The sequence below is a fragment of the Mustela nigripes genome, chromosome 2 (assembly GCF_022355385.1).
Source record: "Mustela nigripes isolate SB6536 chromosome 2, MUSNIG.SB6536, whole genome shotgun sequence".
NCBI classification, from domain to species: Eukaryota; Metazoa; Chordata; class Mammalia; order Carnivora; family Mustelidae; genus Mustela; species Mustela nigripes.
Window position 1 is genome coordinate 51,877,758 of NC_081558.1, and position 15,580 is coordinate 51,893,337.

The 15,580-nt window shown below is 44.3% G+C and overlaps 1 protein-coding gene across 1 annotated transcript in view; it reads right to left on the minus strand.

Annotated features, from left to right (window-relative positions):
* SEC13 (SEC13 homolog, nuclear pore and COPII coat complex component) overlaps window positions 1-15,580 on the minus strand; it is a 33,513-nt gene that overhangs the window by 8,984 nt on the left and 8,949 nt on the right. Inside the window, exons 3-8 of the mRNA XM_059390320.1 lie at window positions 13,068-13,183; window positions 10,257-10,408; window positions 9,520-9,653; window positions 2,336-2,469; window positions 1,798-1,921; window positions 768-914 (exon numbers count right to left, since the gene is read on the minus strand). Coding sequence (XP_059246303.1) covers window positions 768-914; window positions 1,798-1,921; window positions 2,336-2,469; window positions 9,520-9,653; window positions 10,257-10,408; window positions 13,068-13,183 — 807 coding nt within the window. The remainder of the gene's footprint in view (window positions 1-767; window positions 915-1,797; window positions 1,922-2,335; window positions 2,470-9,519; window positions 9,654-10,256; window positions 10,409-13,067; window positions 13,184-15,580) is intronic.

Consider the following 15,580-nt stretch of genomic DNA (forward strand, 5'->3'; position numbering starts at 1 on the left):
CTTAAAAATACTTAAGATGGGGAACTTTCTATGTATTTTGCCACAATTAAAAAAAAAAAAGCTGCCTTCAGAAAAGTAGTAACAAGCTAGTGCCATCTCCCTAGCTGACCTCTTCTCAGGCAGAGAATCTGTAACTTCATACAGTAGGTTTCGATGCAGGAGTCAGGATTTTTCAAGTGCATCTGCTTTGTTGCTATATTGTTCTGAGCTACTTGTTGTCTCCTCATCCCTTCCTTTGTATGGCTCGTAGCACAGTAGGAAGAGGTAGAGTGGGTGAATAATAATGCCCATGAATTATACTGATTTTTAGAAATATGCCTCTTAGGTGTCTGACAAAAACCTTACAATCTTTTTCTTTATTTGATTTTTTTTTTTTTTTTAAATCTATTAACTTCAGAGCAGTGCTAACTGAATGTCACATGCAAACAAGGTGGTCAGATGGTTAAGGCGATGGACGACCAGGACAGTGGCTTTGGATTTAACTCAGGCCTGATTATGGACTCTGTCACCTAAGAGCTTTGTGACCCCTATCCAAGTCTACCTACCACTGTCAGCTTCTTTCTATTTGTAAAAGGGCGACAGACAACCTTGGGGCTAGGGATGGGGGATTAAGATTTAATGATGTAATTATGGGATGTGTTCAAAACACTGTCCTCACTAAGGCTCCTTCCAAGCCTGTCATTACGTGGAGAATCCAACTGCACTAGAAGTGGGCACAGTAAACACAAACAGGGCCCTGTCCACCACATCATGGAAATGGAGTGTACCTTATTGTCTCCGCCCGAGACAGCCAGGATGTTGGCTGTGATGGACCAGCTCACATGCCACACAACGTCATTGAACTTGTGCAACAGTTTGGGTGACCATGTATTGCCTGAGGTGTCATCACAAGTCCAGATGAACACACGACCATCCTGGGAAAAGACAGGCTAGAATAAGGGAAGGTAAGGCAGGGATCTTGAACTGGGGATATCCTTTCCATCTAAAGCCATACTGGACTTATACAGGATTGGGGTGAGGGATTCAGCCCAATGCGCAGCCAAAGCACTCTTAGGTGTGGATAGCTCTGATAGACAATTTCTAGCCCAGCATTATCCCTTTACCCCAGAAGCACATTTCACATGGATCGAGTCTCTCGGGTTCTCGTGCTCGTATTGCTAACTCTAAAATTCTCTCTGGGTCTGCCTCATGTCTGCCAAGTTACCTCCTTGTTTTGGGCTCCCTCTGGCTCTGATTTTCTCAACCAAATAGGTATAATAGCTGTCTATAAACCAAAGATAGAGAATGAGAGGAGACAAGTTGAAAAAGTCTTTCTCAAATTCAGAACCAAACTTAACAGGTTCAAATGAAGCCTGGCTAACCTTTGTCTATGGTGGGGTTTGCATAGAAGTAAAGGCTTGTCCTTGGTCTTTCCTTTGTGATCTGTCTGTGAAGACTGAATAAGTAGGTAAACCCAAGATCCTAGAACTTCTGACTGCTCCTGGTCTCTGCTTGGGAACACTCTCAGAATGCACCTGGGTAGCTCTAATTCCCAGGTGCATAATGCTGAGAAATTGGTCCTGAGTTTGGCCTACCTCATGGCTCAGTCGAGGCAACCCCCTTGTGCCTTCTGATCAAGCCTTCGGCATAGGATGACCTACCTCCTACCTCCAAAGCACTCTCCTACTTGCATTGGTCCCAAGGTGCCTGTTGCCCTGCTCTTACCTTTTTAGACTTTACCTTAAGGGGACTGTAAGGTTTGATGGGACTTACTCAGAGATTATACAACACGGGAGGCTCTCATGGATCTGAGCTGACCTGGGAGCAACTGGCGATGGTGCTGGTGGGCAGGCCAATGGAGGGGGCCCAGGCCACATCTCGAACCCAGTCACTGTGCGCTTCTAGCTTCTGTTCCTCCTTCCACTGGCCGTCCTCCTCCTCCCTAACAGGAGAGACAAAAGGGAGAATGCAGCAGTAGGTAGCAACCCTGCTGTGTTTCCCACACTCCACTGTACCCCCACCCTGTGGGCTCTGCAGGGGCCAAAAAGCTATTCCATCTTTCTGATTTCATTCATTAACCGTGCAGATTTTTACTCAGTTCCCCAGCTATAAAAGACTCTTCCAAGAAATGCCAATGGCTCTGGCAGCTGGGAATTAGGTGAAGAATTAAAGTGTTTGAGCGAGGCCAAGTTGTTTTTCAAGGGTGTCCTCTGACATACTAAAAACAGTATTCTACGGGCAGGCTGGGAAAAGGTGATCCTGTTTCTTGGGAACTGTGGCTGAGTCACAGTAGGTAGTAGGGTAGGTAGTAGGTAAGAAGTGTCCCCTTGGGCATAAGTCCAGCAACCCCACTTACTTCCACAGTTTGATGAGGTTGTCACAGCCGCCTGATGCAAACTTCTTGATGTAGTTGGGCTTTTGCCCTGATGGCTGGTCTATTAGGCTTCCAGGTACAACAGCAGGGGCCCAACTGACAGCATTGCAGCCAATCTGTAAAGAGGGGGGTTGGGGTAACTGCCCTTTGCCTTGTGACAGAACACTGCTTCTGCAGACCCAAAGCTGCAGTGTATTTCCCCTTCAAGTCCTGGGACAGGATTATGTAGGACAGCTATTTTGATGAATTAAGGCTTAGCTTTTCAAGAAGTCCTACCAGTGCCTGTATTTTTCAGCAATATATGTTTAAAGTAGGAGTTAGGGACTCCCAGGAATTTAAGAAACAGAACATTTTCAAAAACATGAAGGGAGGCAAAGTTTAATGAATTACTCTAAAGCACTCCTGTAACCACTACCAGTTCAAGATTATCAAGTTGCTACTTACCCAAGAAGGCCTCTCATCATGTCCCACCTGAATCATAGCCCTTCCTCCTTGGTACTATTTTCCTAACTTCTGATTCCTTCCTTTTTCTCTATAGTTTTGTAACCCAAATATGCATCCTTAGGTACTACAATTTAGTCTTGCCATTTCAACTGTTTTAAGTCTTTTTACATCTCATTATTTATAAATTCCCCCTCTGGGTTTTTTTTTCCCCCCTTAAAATCTTTTTGTTGAAGAAAGACTAGTCTCTGACCTACACACTCTCAGGCTGATTTGCTATTTCATACTCAGACCTCTGAATTCTTTTGAGTTCCTGAAAATTGTCAGCTGGATCCCAGACTGGATCAGACTCAAGTCTGACCCCTTTGTTAAGATTACAGGCAGTAAAGTATTTTTTCACTGGGAGACAATAACGTCAAGTTGTCTTTTTATATTGATAGCACCTGTCAACAATTTACACCTCTTTTAAGTCACTGGACATTACAAAATGGTGATACTGCATTCATTTCTTTGTTATTATATATAATAATCTAGACAGAGAAATTCCCCTCATTAATATTTGGCTCCCCATAGGTACAGGTCAGGAAGGAAAGGCAGGATAAATGCTTTACACTTTATTAACTGGTTCCTTGCCATTCTTTAAGGGTGACTGATTCTTTTATTTTTTAAAAGATTTTATTTGAGAGAGAGAGAGAAAGTGAGAGAGAACACAAGCCAGGGGAGAGGAAGAAGCAGACACCCCACTGAGCAGAGAGCCCAACGAGGGACTTGATCCCAAGACCCTGGGAACATGACCTGAGCTGACGGCGGATGCTTCACTGACTGAGCCACCCAGGTGCCCCTGATCCACTCTCTTACGTATCACCATGAACTCATGGATTTAAGTTATTTGTTGGATTTCAGTTCACTGCAATTATTTTCATTAGAAATTTCTGACACCTAAACTGCAGTGTGTGTTCAAACTGGCTCCTTCAATAACGCTGGTATGTCAAAGTAGGTCTTCGATCATTTCTGCTGGATATGACAAAATGTTTCAGGCTCATCTTGTATGTATTCGGCCTCAGACCTAAGATTAGCCACTTCCTCAAGAAATAGGGTATCTTGAGGGTGCTACACACACACACATTAATTTATTTATTTAGCACATGCAAGTGGGGCAACAGCGAGAGAGAGAGAGAGAGAATCTCAAGCAGACTCTGCAGAGCACAGAGCCCGATGTAGGGCTCAATCTCACTACCCTGAGATCATGACCTGAACTGAAATCAAGACTCTTGATGCTAACCAACTGGGCCACCCGGTGCGCTGTGCCCACTTTTTGATCAGTGGTCTGCTACCTTAACAGAGCATATGGCCAGTATATCCTATCCTCTGCCTTATAACCCTCATTTAGTCTTAGTTCTCTACAGTTAACTGCATTTGATATCTTCCTAGTCATTTTGTTGTCCGAAGCTTATTCTCTAGCAGATACCTCAGGAATGGCTAATGGAAACAACAGTCCTTGAGTTCCTGCAGAGCAGTAATAGTCTTATGTTCTTTCTACTCCACAATTAAATTTCTAAGAACAGCTCTGAGGCATTACTAACATTCACTGCTCATAAACTACAAAATCTGATGGGCTCTGACACACCTAGGTATACCCTGTGAAACTACCATGGAGCTGGTCTTGGTCTATGTTCTCTTTCCTTTTTCTGTGTCTCCTTCCTACTCCCTGTTGATTTCACTCCCAGTTTTTCTTCACAAGAGGCCCTGTCGTGGAAGTGAGACTTAGTGGGTTATGAGGGTCAGATCTCTACAAGACCCTTTAATCCTTCTTAGGCTGGGCAGCTTGCATTCACCTGGTATAATATAGTACAAAACCCCTCCTGGTGAGTTCTCCAAATATAATATAGATAGCCAGTAAGCATGTGAAAATGTGCCCAACATTAGTTATTAAAGAAACATAAAAATTGAAGCCACAATGAAGTACCACTTCACAAATACCTGAATGGCTAGAACGGCAACAAAAAAAGATGTTAGGAGTTGGCAAGGATGTGGAGAAACTGAAACCCTTATACATTGCTGGAAGCCATGTGAAATGGTACAGTTAACTTGGAAAAGTTTAGTAGTACCTCAAAAAGTTAGAGACTTTCCATCTGACTTAGTAATTTTTAAAAAAAGATTTTTTTTATTTATTTGAGAGAGAGAGCATGAGCAGGGGGGAGGAGGCAGAAGGAGAGGGAGAAGCAGATCCTCAGCTCAGTGGGGACCCTAATGTGGGGCTTGATCCCAGGACCTTGAGATCATTATCTGAGCCCAAGGCAGATGCTTAACCGAATGAACCACCCAGGCGTCCCTGACTTAGTAATTCCACTCCAAGGCATTACCCAAGAAAATGAAAAACATTATGTTCACAGGCGCGCCAGGGTGGCTCAGTTGTTAAGCATCTGCCTTTGGCTCAGGTCAAGATCCCAGGGTCCCAGGATCGAGCCCCACATCAGGCTCCCTGCTCTGCGGTAGTCTGCTTCTCCCTCTCCCACTTCCCCTGTTTGTGTTCCCTTCCCCCTGCTTGTGTTCCCTCTCTTGCTGTCTCTGTCAAACAAATGAATAAAATCTTAAAAAACAAACATATACTCAGAAAAAGACATGAATCTTCATAGCAGCATTATTCATAATGGCTGAAGATGTCCATTAACTTATAAATGGCTCAACAAGGTATGTAAATTCACATGCTAGACTATCATACAGCCATAAAAATGTATAAAGTACTAATACATACTACGACATAAAGCCTGAAAACATGTTAAGTGAAAGAAGCCAGTCACAAAAGGCCATATACAGGCATACTTCATTCAAGTGTGCTTCACTTCATCAAACTTCAGTTACTCTTTTACAGACTAAAGGTGTGTGGCAACATTGTGTCAAACATGTCTATTGATGCCATTTTCTCAACAGCATTTTGCTTACTTTGACTCTGCCACATTTTGTTAATTCTCACAGTATTTCAAGTTTTTTTCATGATTATATTCATTATATGGTGATCAGCAATCTTTGATGTTACTAGTGCAATTGTTTTGGGCTGCCATAAATTATGCCCATATAAAATGGCAAGCTTGGGACGCCTGGGTGGCTCAGTTGGACGACTGCCTTCAGCTCAGGTCATGATCCTGGAGTCCTGGGATCGAGTCCCGCATCAGGCTCCCAGCTCCATGGGGAGTCTGCTTCTCTCTCTGACCTTCTCCTCGTTAATGCTCTCTCTCACTGTCTCTCTCTCAAGTAAATAAATAAAATCTTAAAAAAAATAAAATAAATAAAATAAAAATAAAATAAAATGGCAAGCTTATTTGATAAATGTGTGTGTTCTGACTGCTCCACTGACTGACTGTCCCACCATCTCTTGCCCTCTCCTTCAGTCTCCCTATTCCCTAAAACACAATATTGAAATTAGGCCAATTAATAACCCTACAGTGGGCTCTAAGTGTTCAAGTAAAAGAAGAGTACCACATCTCTCACTTTAAATCAAAAGCTAGAAATGATTTAGCTTAGCGAGAAAGATAGGTCATAAGCTGAGACAGACCAAAAAAGCTAGGCCTCTTGCATCGAACAGCCAAGTTGTGAAGGCAAAAGAAAAGTTCTTGAGGGAAATGAAAAGCACTATTACAGTGAACACACAAATGATAAAACAGTTCTAACAACCTGAATGCTGATATGGAGTTTTTTAGAGGTCTGGAGAGAAGATACTACCAGCCACAACATTCTCTTAGAGCTAAGGAGAGCAAGGTCCTAACTCTGTCATTCTGTGAAGGCAAAGAGAGGTGCGGAAGCTGCAGAAGAGAAGTGTGAAACTGGCAGAGGTGCTTCACAAGGGTGAAGGAGAAAAGCCATCTTCATGACATAAAAGAGCAAGTGAAGCAGCCAGTGCTGGTGCAGAAGCTGCAGCAAGTGTTCCAGGAGATCTGGTGAGATCATGAATGAAGGTGGCTGCACTAAACAACAGATTTTCAACATAGATGAAACAGACTTCTTTTTTTTTTTTTAAAAGATTTTATTTATTTATTTGACAGAGATCACAAGTAGGCAGAGAGACAGGCAGAGAGAGAGAGAGAGAGAGAGAGAAGGAAGCAGGCTTCCTGCGGAGCAGAGAGCCCGATGCGGGGCTCGATCCCAGGACCCTGAGATCATGACCCGAGCCGAAGGCAGCAGCCCAAACCACTGAGCCACCCAGGCGCCCCAGATGAAACAGACTTCTAATGGAAGATGCCATCTACAACTTGCCTGACTTTAAAGCTTCAAAGGACAGAATGACTCTCTTGTTAGGGACTAATGCAGCTGGCGACATGAAGTTGAGGCCAGTGCTCATTTACCATGCATAAAATCCTAGAGTCCTTAAGAATTATGCTATATCGGGGCGCCTGGGTGGCTCAGTGGGTTAAGCCTCTGCCTTCGGTTCAGGTCATGATCCCAGAGTCCTGGCACTGAGCCCCACATTGGGCTCTCTGCTCAGCAGGGAGCCTTCCCCACCCCCCACCCCTGCCACCTGCCTACTTGTGATCTCTGTCAAATAAATAAATCTTAAAAAAAAAAAAAAGAATTATGCTATATCTTATCTGCCCGTGTGTGCTCTATAAATGGAACAACAAAACCTCAAATGGCGGCACATCTGTTTACAATGTGGTTTACTGAATATTTTAAGCCCACTGTTGAGACCTGCTGCTCAAAGATTCTTTTAAACTGTTACTGCTCATGGACAATGCACCTCTTGGTCACCCAAGGGCTCTGATGGAGATGTATGAGATTAATGTCATTTTTATGCCAGCTAACATGACATGCACTCAGCAACTTCCATGGATTAAGGAGTAATTTCTACTCTTAAGTCTTATTATTTGTTATTATAATATGGTTACAACTGCCATAGTGATTCCTCTGATGGATCTGGGCAAAGTAAAGTGAAACCTTCTGGAAAGGATTCACCATTCCAGATGCCATTAAGAATACACCCTCATGGATTACTCCCAAGGGGTTCAAGACTTCAGGGGAGGAAATAAATAACTATGGATGGGGTGCAAAAGGAACCGGAATTAGAAGTGGAGCCTGAAGACATGCCTGAACTGCTGTGATCTCATGATCAAACTGTGACAAGATGAGCAACTGCTTCTTATCGATGAGCAAAGAAAGTGGTTTCTTGAGATGCAATCTACTCCTACTAAAGATGCTGCAAAGACTGCAAAGACACTGCAAAGTTCTGAAAATGAGCAGTTGATAGTTGCATAACTTTGGGAATATACTAAACCCTACAGAATTGTATACTTTAAAAAGCGTGAATTTTACGTATCAAAAAAACAAAAAAAAAGGTTAAAAACAAAAGAAACCCCCAAACTTTTCCTAGTTTCAGCTGCTGTTCTTAAACTGGCCAGCTATGGGACACCTGGGTGGCTTGGCTGGTTAAGCATCGGCTTTCAGCTCAGTCATGATCTCAGGGTCCTGGGATTGAGTCCTGCATTGGGCCCCTTGCTCAGCAGGGAGTCTGCTTCTTGCTCTGCCTGCCTCTCTCTCTCTCTCCCTGATAGATAAGTAAAAACCTAACAAAATGAAACACTGGCTAGCTAGCTATGCTTTCCAGTGACGCCTCGCTGGCTATTTTGGCAGTACTCCCCTTCTCAAGTCTGTTAGAAGGCACCCCGTTGCTCCCTCCTGCTCAGATACCATTACAATGCAATCTTGTGGTTGTTGCAGGTTTATTCCTCTCTGCTTCTATTTCAGAGTTTGTGGAGATATCTTGTTACCTAGTTTTGCTGTAAATGTTTCTGAGGTTTTGGTTGTGCTATCCAGCTGCTCTGCTGGTTTTTATGGAGATGAGGAAAGACTGAAAAGCTGTGATGTCATTCCCCAAAATCTTCCCAGAAGCTCTCAGCCTATTCACTTTTGCAAGTTAGTCAGCAGATGGGAATCTGAGTGGATCCCCTAAATTTGAGAAATTCACAAGTGTAGTGTCAAGCTTGGGAGCTACTAAGTTTCCATATGGGTAGGTTTCAGAAGTATTTGGGGCCACCAAAGCTGGAAGTGTTGTCCAGTGAGAAAGCACACAGATTCTGAATTCTAACGCTGGTACAGGACCTTATCTATGTCATTTACTTTTTCTGAACCTCATCTGTCTCATCATAAAACAGAAACAGGACTACTTACCTTGCAAGTCTGAACATTTCATAGTTTCTTCTTTCATTTGTAGACATTTGTGAGGATTACATGACACACAGTGGGGGCTCAAGTACTGTGAGATATTCCCGCACCATCCACGGTGCTTTCTTGACTATTTCAACATCTAATGACTGTAAGTGCAAGGGACTGTATTCCTATGATGCCCTTTATAACACCACTAAGTTCTGGGGGGCCCAATGACCACTGCAAGCATGTCAACTTGAGATGCCCATAGCAAACGTAGCAGGGAGACAGGCTGCTGCCGCCACCTTGCTAAGGCCCTGACCCTCTTCGACTTGGGTGCCTTCAAGGAGGAACCTGTGCCAATTCCCTGCCCTGGGCTGAATGAGGAGGTCTCCCTGAATGCAGTGTCTGTCTGGCTTCAGAGCTAAAGAGGCTTGAAACTGACCCTCCAAGCATGTCTGAGCATCAGTCCCTCCCCAGTCCCCTGCAAAGCAGTGATGCTACTCCTGCCACCTCTCTAGGGAGTCTCCAGGAGACACAAAGCAAGGCAGCAGAGCTACCCTCCACACACAGGCAAGGTCTGGACTTACTGTGTGAGCGTTGTTGATCTTCTTCACTTCCCACTGGCCCTCCCCGGTGTATGTCAGCAGGGAGATGGCCCCATCTGAGCTCCCGCAGGCCAGTATTAGGCCATAGTCATGGGGGGCCCAGCACACGGAGTTTACTGCAGGAAGGAGGGAGGCATAGTTAGCAGACTGATTTCCCAGGTTTACCGTTTTACTATATTTTTAAAGTAAAATTGCAGGGACCACTAGGAGGAAGATAAGAAGATTCTAAAAACCCATCACCTACAAGTATCATAATTTCGTAAACTACAATCTACCTTAACAAAAAGTAGAGTGAGCTGAAACAGATAAAGGGGACTGATAGTATGCTTACTGTGATGAGCATGGAGTAATGGATAGAAATAGTGAATCATAATACACACCTGAAACCAGTATTACATCATATGTTAATAAAAATAAATTACTAAAACTAGGGGAAAAAGTAGAGTAGACAATAATCTAAGAATAAAGGCCAGTACTTAAATAAAATTAAAAAAAAAAAAAAACAAACACACAAAAACCCTCACTGCATTGTTTTTTTCCTTTTCTTATTTTGCTTTAGACTTGCTTTAGGTCTTAGGGCCTTATGTCTGCTGTGGACAGACAGCAGAAAAGCCAACCAAACCCAAGGGACAAACAAGGAGCATCACAAGAGAAATGGCATGGGAGCATCAGCCAGGGTACAAAGCCCCATCCAACTGCCCCTACCACATTCACTGTACCTGAGGAGTCGTGTCCTGTGTGCTCATGTGTCTTCTCCCAGGTGCCATTCTCCTCCTTCCAGATAATGACTTTCCGGTCATAGGAGCAGGATGCCAGGATGTTGCCATACATGGGGTGGGCCCAGGCCACTTGCCACACAGGACCCTCGTGACTACAAGGGGAGAGGGTCAGAGGCTGGTCAGATGGGTCACAGGAACCTATAGTGCTCTGCCACCCACTACGTTGCACCAAAGTGAATGGCTTTCTTGGTAGGCAAATACAGTATCTTGGGACAGAGCTGCCTGAGGATTTCTTAAGGGAGAGCTATAGGAAGTCACTGCCAAAAGGGACCTTTGTTGGGCACTGAAGATCCTAAGGTTCAGAGGTCCCAGAGGCTTTGAAAACAATTCAGGACTCTAAGTCAGCCTCTCTGTCCTGACCAGACAGAACCCTCTCCACCTCAACCTACACTGCAGCCAGAACAACCTACATCGGCCATCCTCAGGAAAAGTCTCTCAACCTATTCATTCATCTGTGCACTGATCAATTCAGGGTTTGCCCCTACAAGTGCTCAGGAAGTATTTGTAGAGTAAATTGCTACTTATCCTTCCAGATGGTTAACTTTTTGAGTAGGCACTATCTGTTTCATATTTGTCACTATTCTTTTAATTTGTTCAAGGGCATGCCTCTCCTCTGCTCTTCTCATCTTTATGCATTCACCTGGAGTTTTATTTGAGCACGTACCTGGTGCTGGTCTCAGTACTGGGGCCACCTCTCAGGTCCAGGCAAGGGTTGGGCACCAAGTACACAAGAAGTGACACGGCAGAGGGGTGACAGCCCAGGCTCATTCACCCTCACTCCCCATTCACTCTAGCTATTTGACTTTAGGCAAGGGCCATGTCCTTTCTATGGCTTAGTTTCCTAATGGAAATATCAGCAAGACTTCTTTCTTGGTATGCTCAGGAGGGGAAATATAGGTGATAACTCAGGTAAAAAGCCTGGAACAGTGCTGGGCACAAGAAAAGAAAAAACCATTCATACCTGTCAACTGGTATTGCTGTTCCCTGTTCACTCCTCCAACCCAGGGCTGCAGACACTCAAAGTGTCTGTCTCCCTCTGGCTGGGACAATTCCTAGGCCTCACAAAGGAAACTGTGAGGAGATGAAAATGTCCTTTAACTAGCGTAGTTTTAACTGAGGCCAAAAAAAAAAAAAAAAAAGAAAAAGAAAGAATGGGGTGTGAATTTTATCCCTCTAATATTGCACATCTTTTCAGTGTAAGAAAAACAGGACTGAAAGCACCGAGTGACAGCGGATGTGACCACCTCTGCCAGTGCCAGCAGCAGGCAGCTCTCTGCACAGCCAGGGAAAGCAGTACTGACCCTTTAGTCACTCTATTTTTGACATTCAGGAAGACGGGAACTTCTATACCCCTTTCCCTAAGTGGCTACTTAGTTATGCCTTAATTCGGTTAATTTGTACTGAGCTCCTACTCATCAGGGTTCATAATTTCTCCTGTGCAGTCTGCTAAAGGCTTTGGTCCCTACCCAGAATAATGGATACAACATACATAGGATTATAAAGAAAACCCAATTATAATAAAATACACTGAGTAAAATGTTAAAGATGGATTTATTATATAGGGACACATGTACTTCTGTTAGCACATTAACTAACAAACTCTAGTGGCAGGTCCAATAACCACTCTCATTTCAAAGTAATGATAAGCCTAAGTGCTATTTTGAGACAGCTAGAACTGGAATGTGATATGAAGATAGCTGTGTCTTCTACTGGTAACAAAGTTACAGATGCTCTGAATACTACTGTGGCTTCTAGCCTACATCCATCATTGAAAGAAATGCTAAATATCTGAGTCACTGATAATAAAGAAGTGATTTTTTTTCCTCAGCCCTAGTTCACCAGCCCCTGAATTCTAACCACAGAACTGTTGGAAATCTGTGGATTCCAGATTAAGAACTCCTATTTATCTGGAAGGCAGTGGACTGAGGGAAAACAGTACAGGTGTAGCCATAAAAATGAGCCAGGATTTCAAGAATCTTGGTAGGGAGAGGGGAAATAAAACATTTGTAAATATTCACTGAGTATCTGCGGTGGGCACGCAAATAGGCAAAATTATAGGACTTATGTAATTACTAATGCATTCTTATATTAATATTATTCTTTCTTTGATTACATTAACATCATTCTTACATTACTGCCTTTAGTAACACTTTAGATCAGGTTGGCTAAACTTAAAAAAAAAAAAAAAAAAAAGACAACAGGTGCCTGGGTGGCTCAGTGGGTTAAAGCCTCTGCCTCCAGCTCAGGGCATGATCCCAGGGTCCTGGGATTGAGCCCCGCATTGGGCTCTCTGCTCAGCGGGGAGCCTACTCCCACCCCCTGCCGACTGCCTCTCTGCCTACTTGTGATCTCTGTCTGTCGAATAAAAAAAATAAAATCTTTAAAAACAACAATAACAAAAAAGTTCTTTCCCACTTTTAAAAGTAGCAATAGCTACCAAAAGCATGCTGTGAATAGACTCTACCTGGGAGGAGGCAGCAACTGCCTATTTTGAGGGTTAGCAGATAAAGCCTTTGAGAGCTACGTAGACTGACTCTTAACCAGGGTCTTCTGATGGGTTTTTGGGAAGCAAAGTTAGGATTCATTCCTGGATCCATCAGCCTGGAATGTATGCTGAGGACAGCTGCCTGGCTGGGACTGGCGGGGGAGGGAGGGGTGGTCCTCTCTGCTAAATGCACTGTGGAGCTCCTCTGATCTGGGTCTGAGAAGCCCAATCATTCTGAGACCTCACCCAGACTTGGCTGGACTTACCCCCTGAGGTCGGCAATGAGGATCTGTCCTCCATTTCGCACATCGAAGATTTTGACAGACCTGTCTGATGAGCAGGTTGCTAGGCGGGTGCCATAGTAGTCCATCTGGGCGTCGTGCTGCAAAGGGAGGACAGTTGAGAAGCCTGCAGGCTGGGAGGTGGGTGAGGTGGGGTGGCACAGTCACCAGGACAGAATCTAGTATGGACCAGAGTTTACCTGATGATAATCTAACCTCCAAGCAGCATCATTTTCAGGCAACAAGCTAGCATCTCCAAATTCCATTTCTCTGACAGGAATGTCATTCTGAAAGGGACCAAAAAAACCCCCCATCCTAGCTGCTTTCAGACCCTCTACATAGAGAGGGGAAGCCATTTCCTATCCTATTCTGTAGGGTGGGTATAGGAGACAAAACAATGGCTAGCTAGCCTCCCTTTTCTTCTTCCATCCTCAGGCCCCACCATATTCTGATGCTCTGCAGGCTACTGTGGAAGATGCCTGGAGTTTCAGCTCAGCCCCAGAACCCAAGGCTGATGGTGACACAAAGGAGTAGCCTCTGAGTGCCTGTAGGGCCCTAGTGAGATCCTCCATAATGCACATCTGGCCTCGATACAAGGTTTTATTCAGACATTTGTGCTCCTGCTCCTACCCATGGCCCTAGATCCTTTGTGGACCTTTGTTTCTGGATTTTTACTAGACCTTTTTCCTAGTAGTATACCTAGAACCCCAGACTCTCCACCCATGCCTTAAATGTCAATAATTCCACCACTGATGAACCGACCTTCTCAATTCTGACTGGCCATGCAATCCTAAGGCTGGTCCCTGCCTACGGCTCTTGTCTTTTTCCTCTGAGCTGCAATGCCTGCTGTCCCACTGAACTGTCCTGGCCCTTCCTGTTTGCTGCCTATTCCAACAGAGAGCACCTTCTTCAGCTGTCTCATGCTAGGGGTTTTAGGAACTATTAGCCATCACTCTTACTGTATTCAGGAACAATTAATATCCTTTCATCAAAAGTGGTCCTTCTGTTTGCTTTAACATTCCTTCCTAACCTCCCTGAGAAAAACATTCTGATTATTCTTCAGAAGCCAACCCCCTCCACTACTCTAGGTCTTGGCTTTTTGGAAGACAGGCATTGCAAGTGTTTAGACTTCTCAGGTACTTCTGCAGAGTGCTATCACACACTTCGAGAGGAAGAAGGGGATAGTCCTTAAAAGATTTAAATACATCTTCTGACCTTACATGTTGTTCAGAAAAAATTACATTTATTTCCTTGAACCTCAGTTTCCTTCTCTTTAAATGGGGCTAATGGTGGCATCATTATGGCTACCACTATGGCTATCACCATAGCCAATGGTGGTATCCGCTTTAGGGGTTGCCATGAAGGTTCAATGAGACACTGAATGAAAAGCGCAGGGCATGGGGTCTGACACTTAGTGAACATGCAGGCACCATCCATTGCTATTTTTGCCTCATCTGTTTCTCAAACCCAAACTACACAAGTAGGTAGCATATATGTTATTTTTCCCATTTTAGCTGTGAGGAAATCAAGGCTAGCTCAGAGAGTTAAGAAATGGGCTAGGAAGTCTCAGATTGGATTTTCATACCCAAGGTACCACAGTGTCTCCAAGAAGATGTGTTTAAATGACTGCATTCAGGAAACATATACAACTGTGAGACCAGGCAACCTATCAGAAGATGAAAAGCATCTGATGGCAGGCAGGAGCCCTGAGATGAAATACTGTAAGCTGACTGACCAGAGAGTCTTGCTTAAAGTCTGCCTGGATTGCCTGGCCCTGCATGAAGCAGAGTCTGCATCTTTGCTGTTGGAGACTTTAACCTGTGGACCTTCTCCCACAGCCCTGTCCTCTGATACTGCCTCGTGTTTGTCTTTCGGGAAACACCCTGAGTTAATGACTTCTAGTTCAAAGGGCTTTGCCTGGCCCACTATCTGTGGTGGTCCTATCTGGCTCTGTTTTGGGCTTTCACTGTGCTTGCTCTCTGGCCTTGTACTGAGTTGTTTTCCCATTCTTTCTTCCTTTAGCCCCCTTTCTGAAGGGGTTAAGCAGTGGCAGCATGGGGAAGGCAGGTGGAAAGACTATTGTCAAACTTTCACACAGGCTTACTTTGTTGGCCTGAAAACTGAGGGCCTTGAGCTAAAAACCATTCCTAGGTTCCTTCCACCAGAGAGTGACCAGAATGCCATAGCCCTGCCAACATGGCAGGCACTGCTGGGAGACTGACCACATGCCGAGGCTACAGCCTGACTCAAGGGTGCAAAGCCACACTGGATTCAGGAATGATCAACAGAAATGCTCGCCCTGCACTGAAATGCACACATCCATAGTCTGTAAGGGAAGGCTAAAGGAATATTTACAATCAGAAGAAGAGGCAAGATGGCAGAGAAGTACAAGGCCCTGTTTCAACTGGTCCCCTGAATTGAGCTAAATATATACCAGAACACTCTGAACGCCCATAAGATCAGCCTAAGATGTAAGATTACACACTTCTGGATGTCTA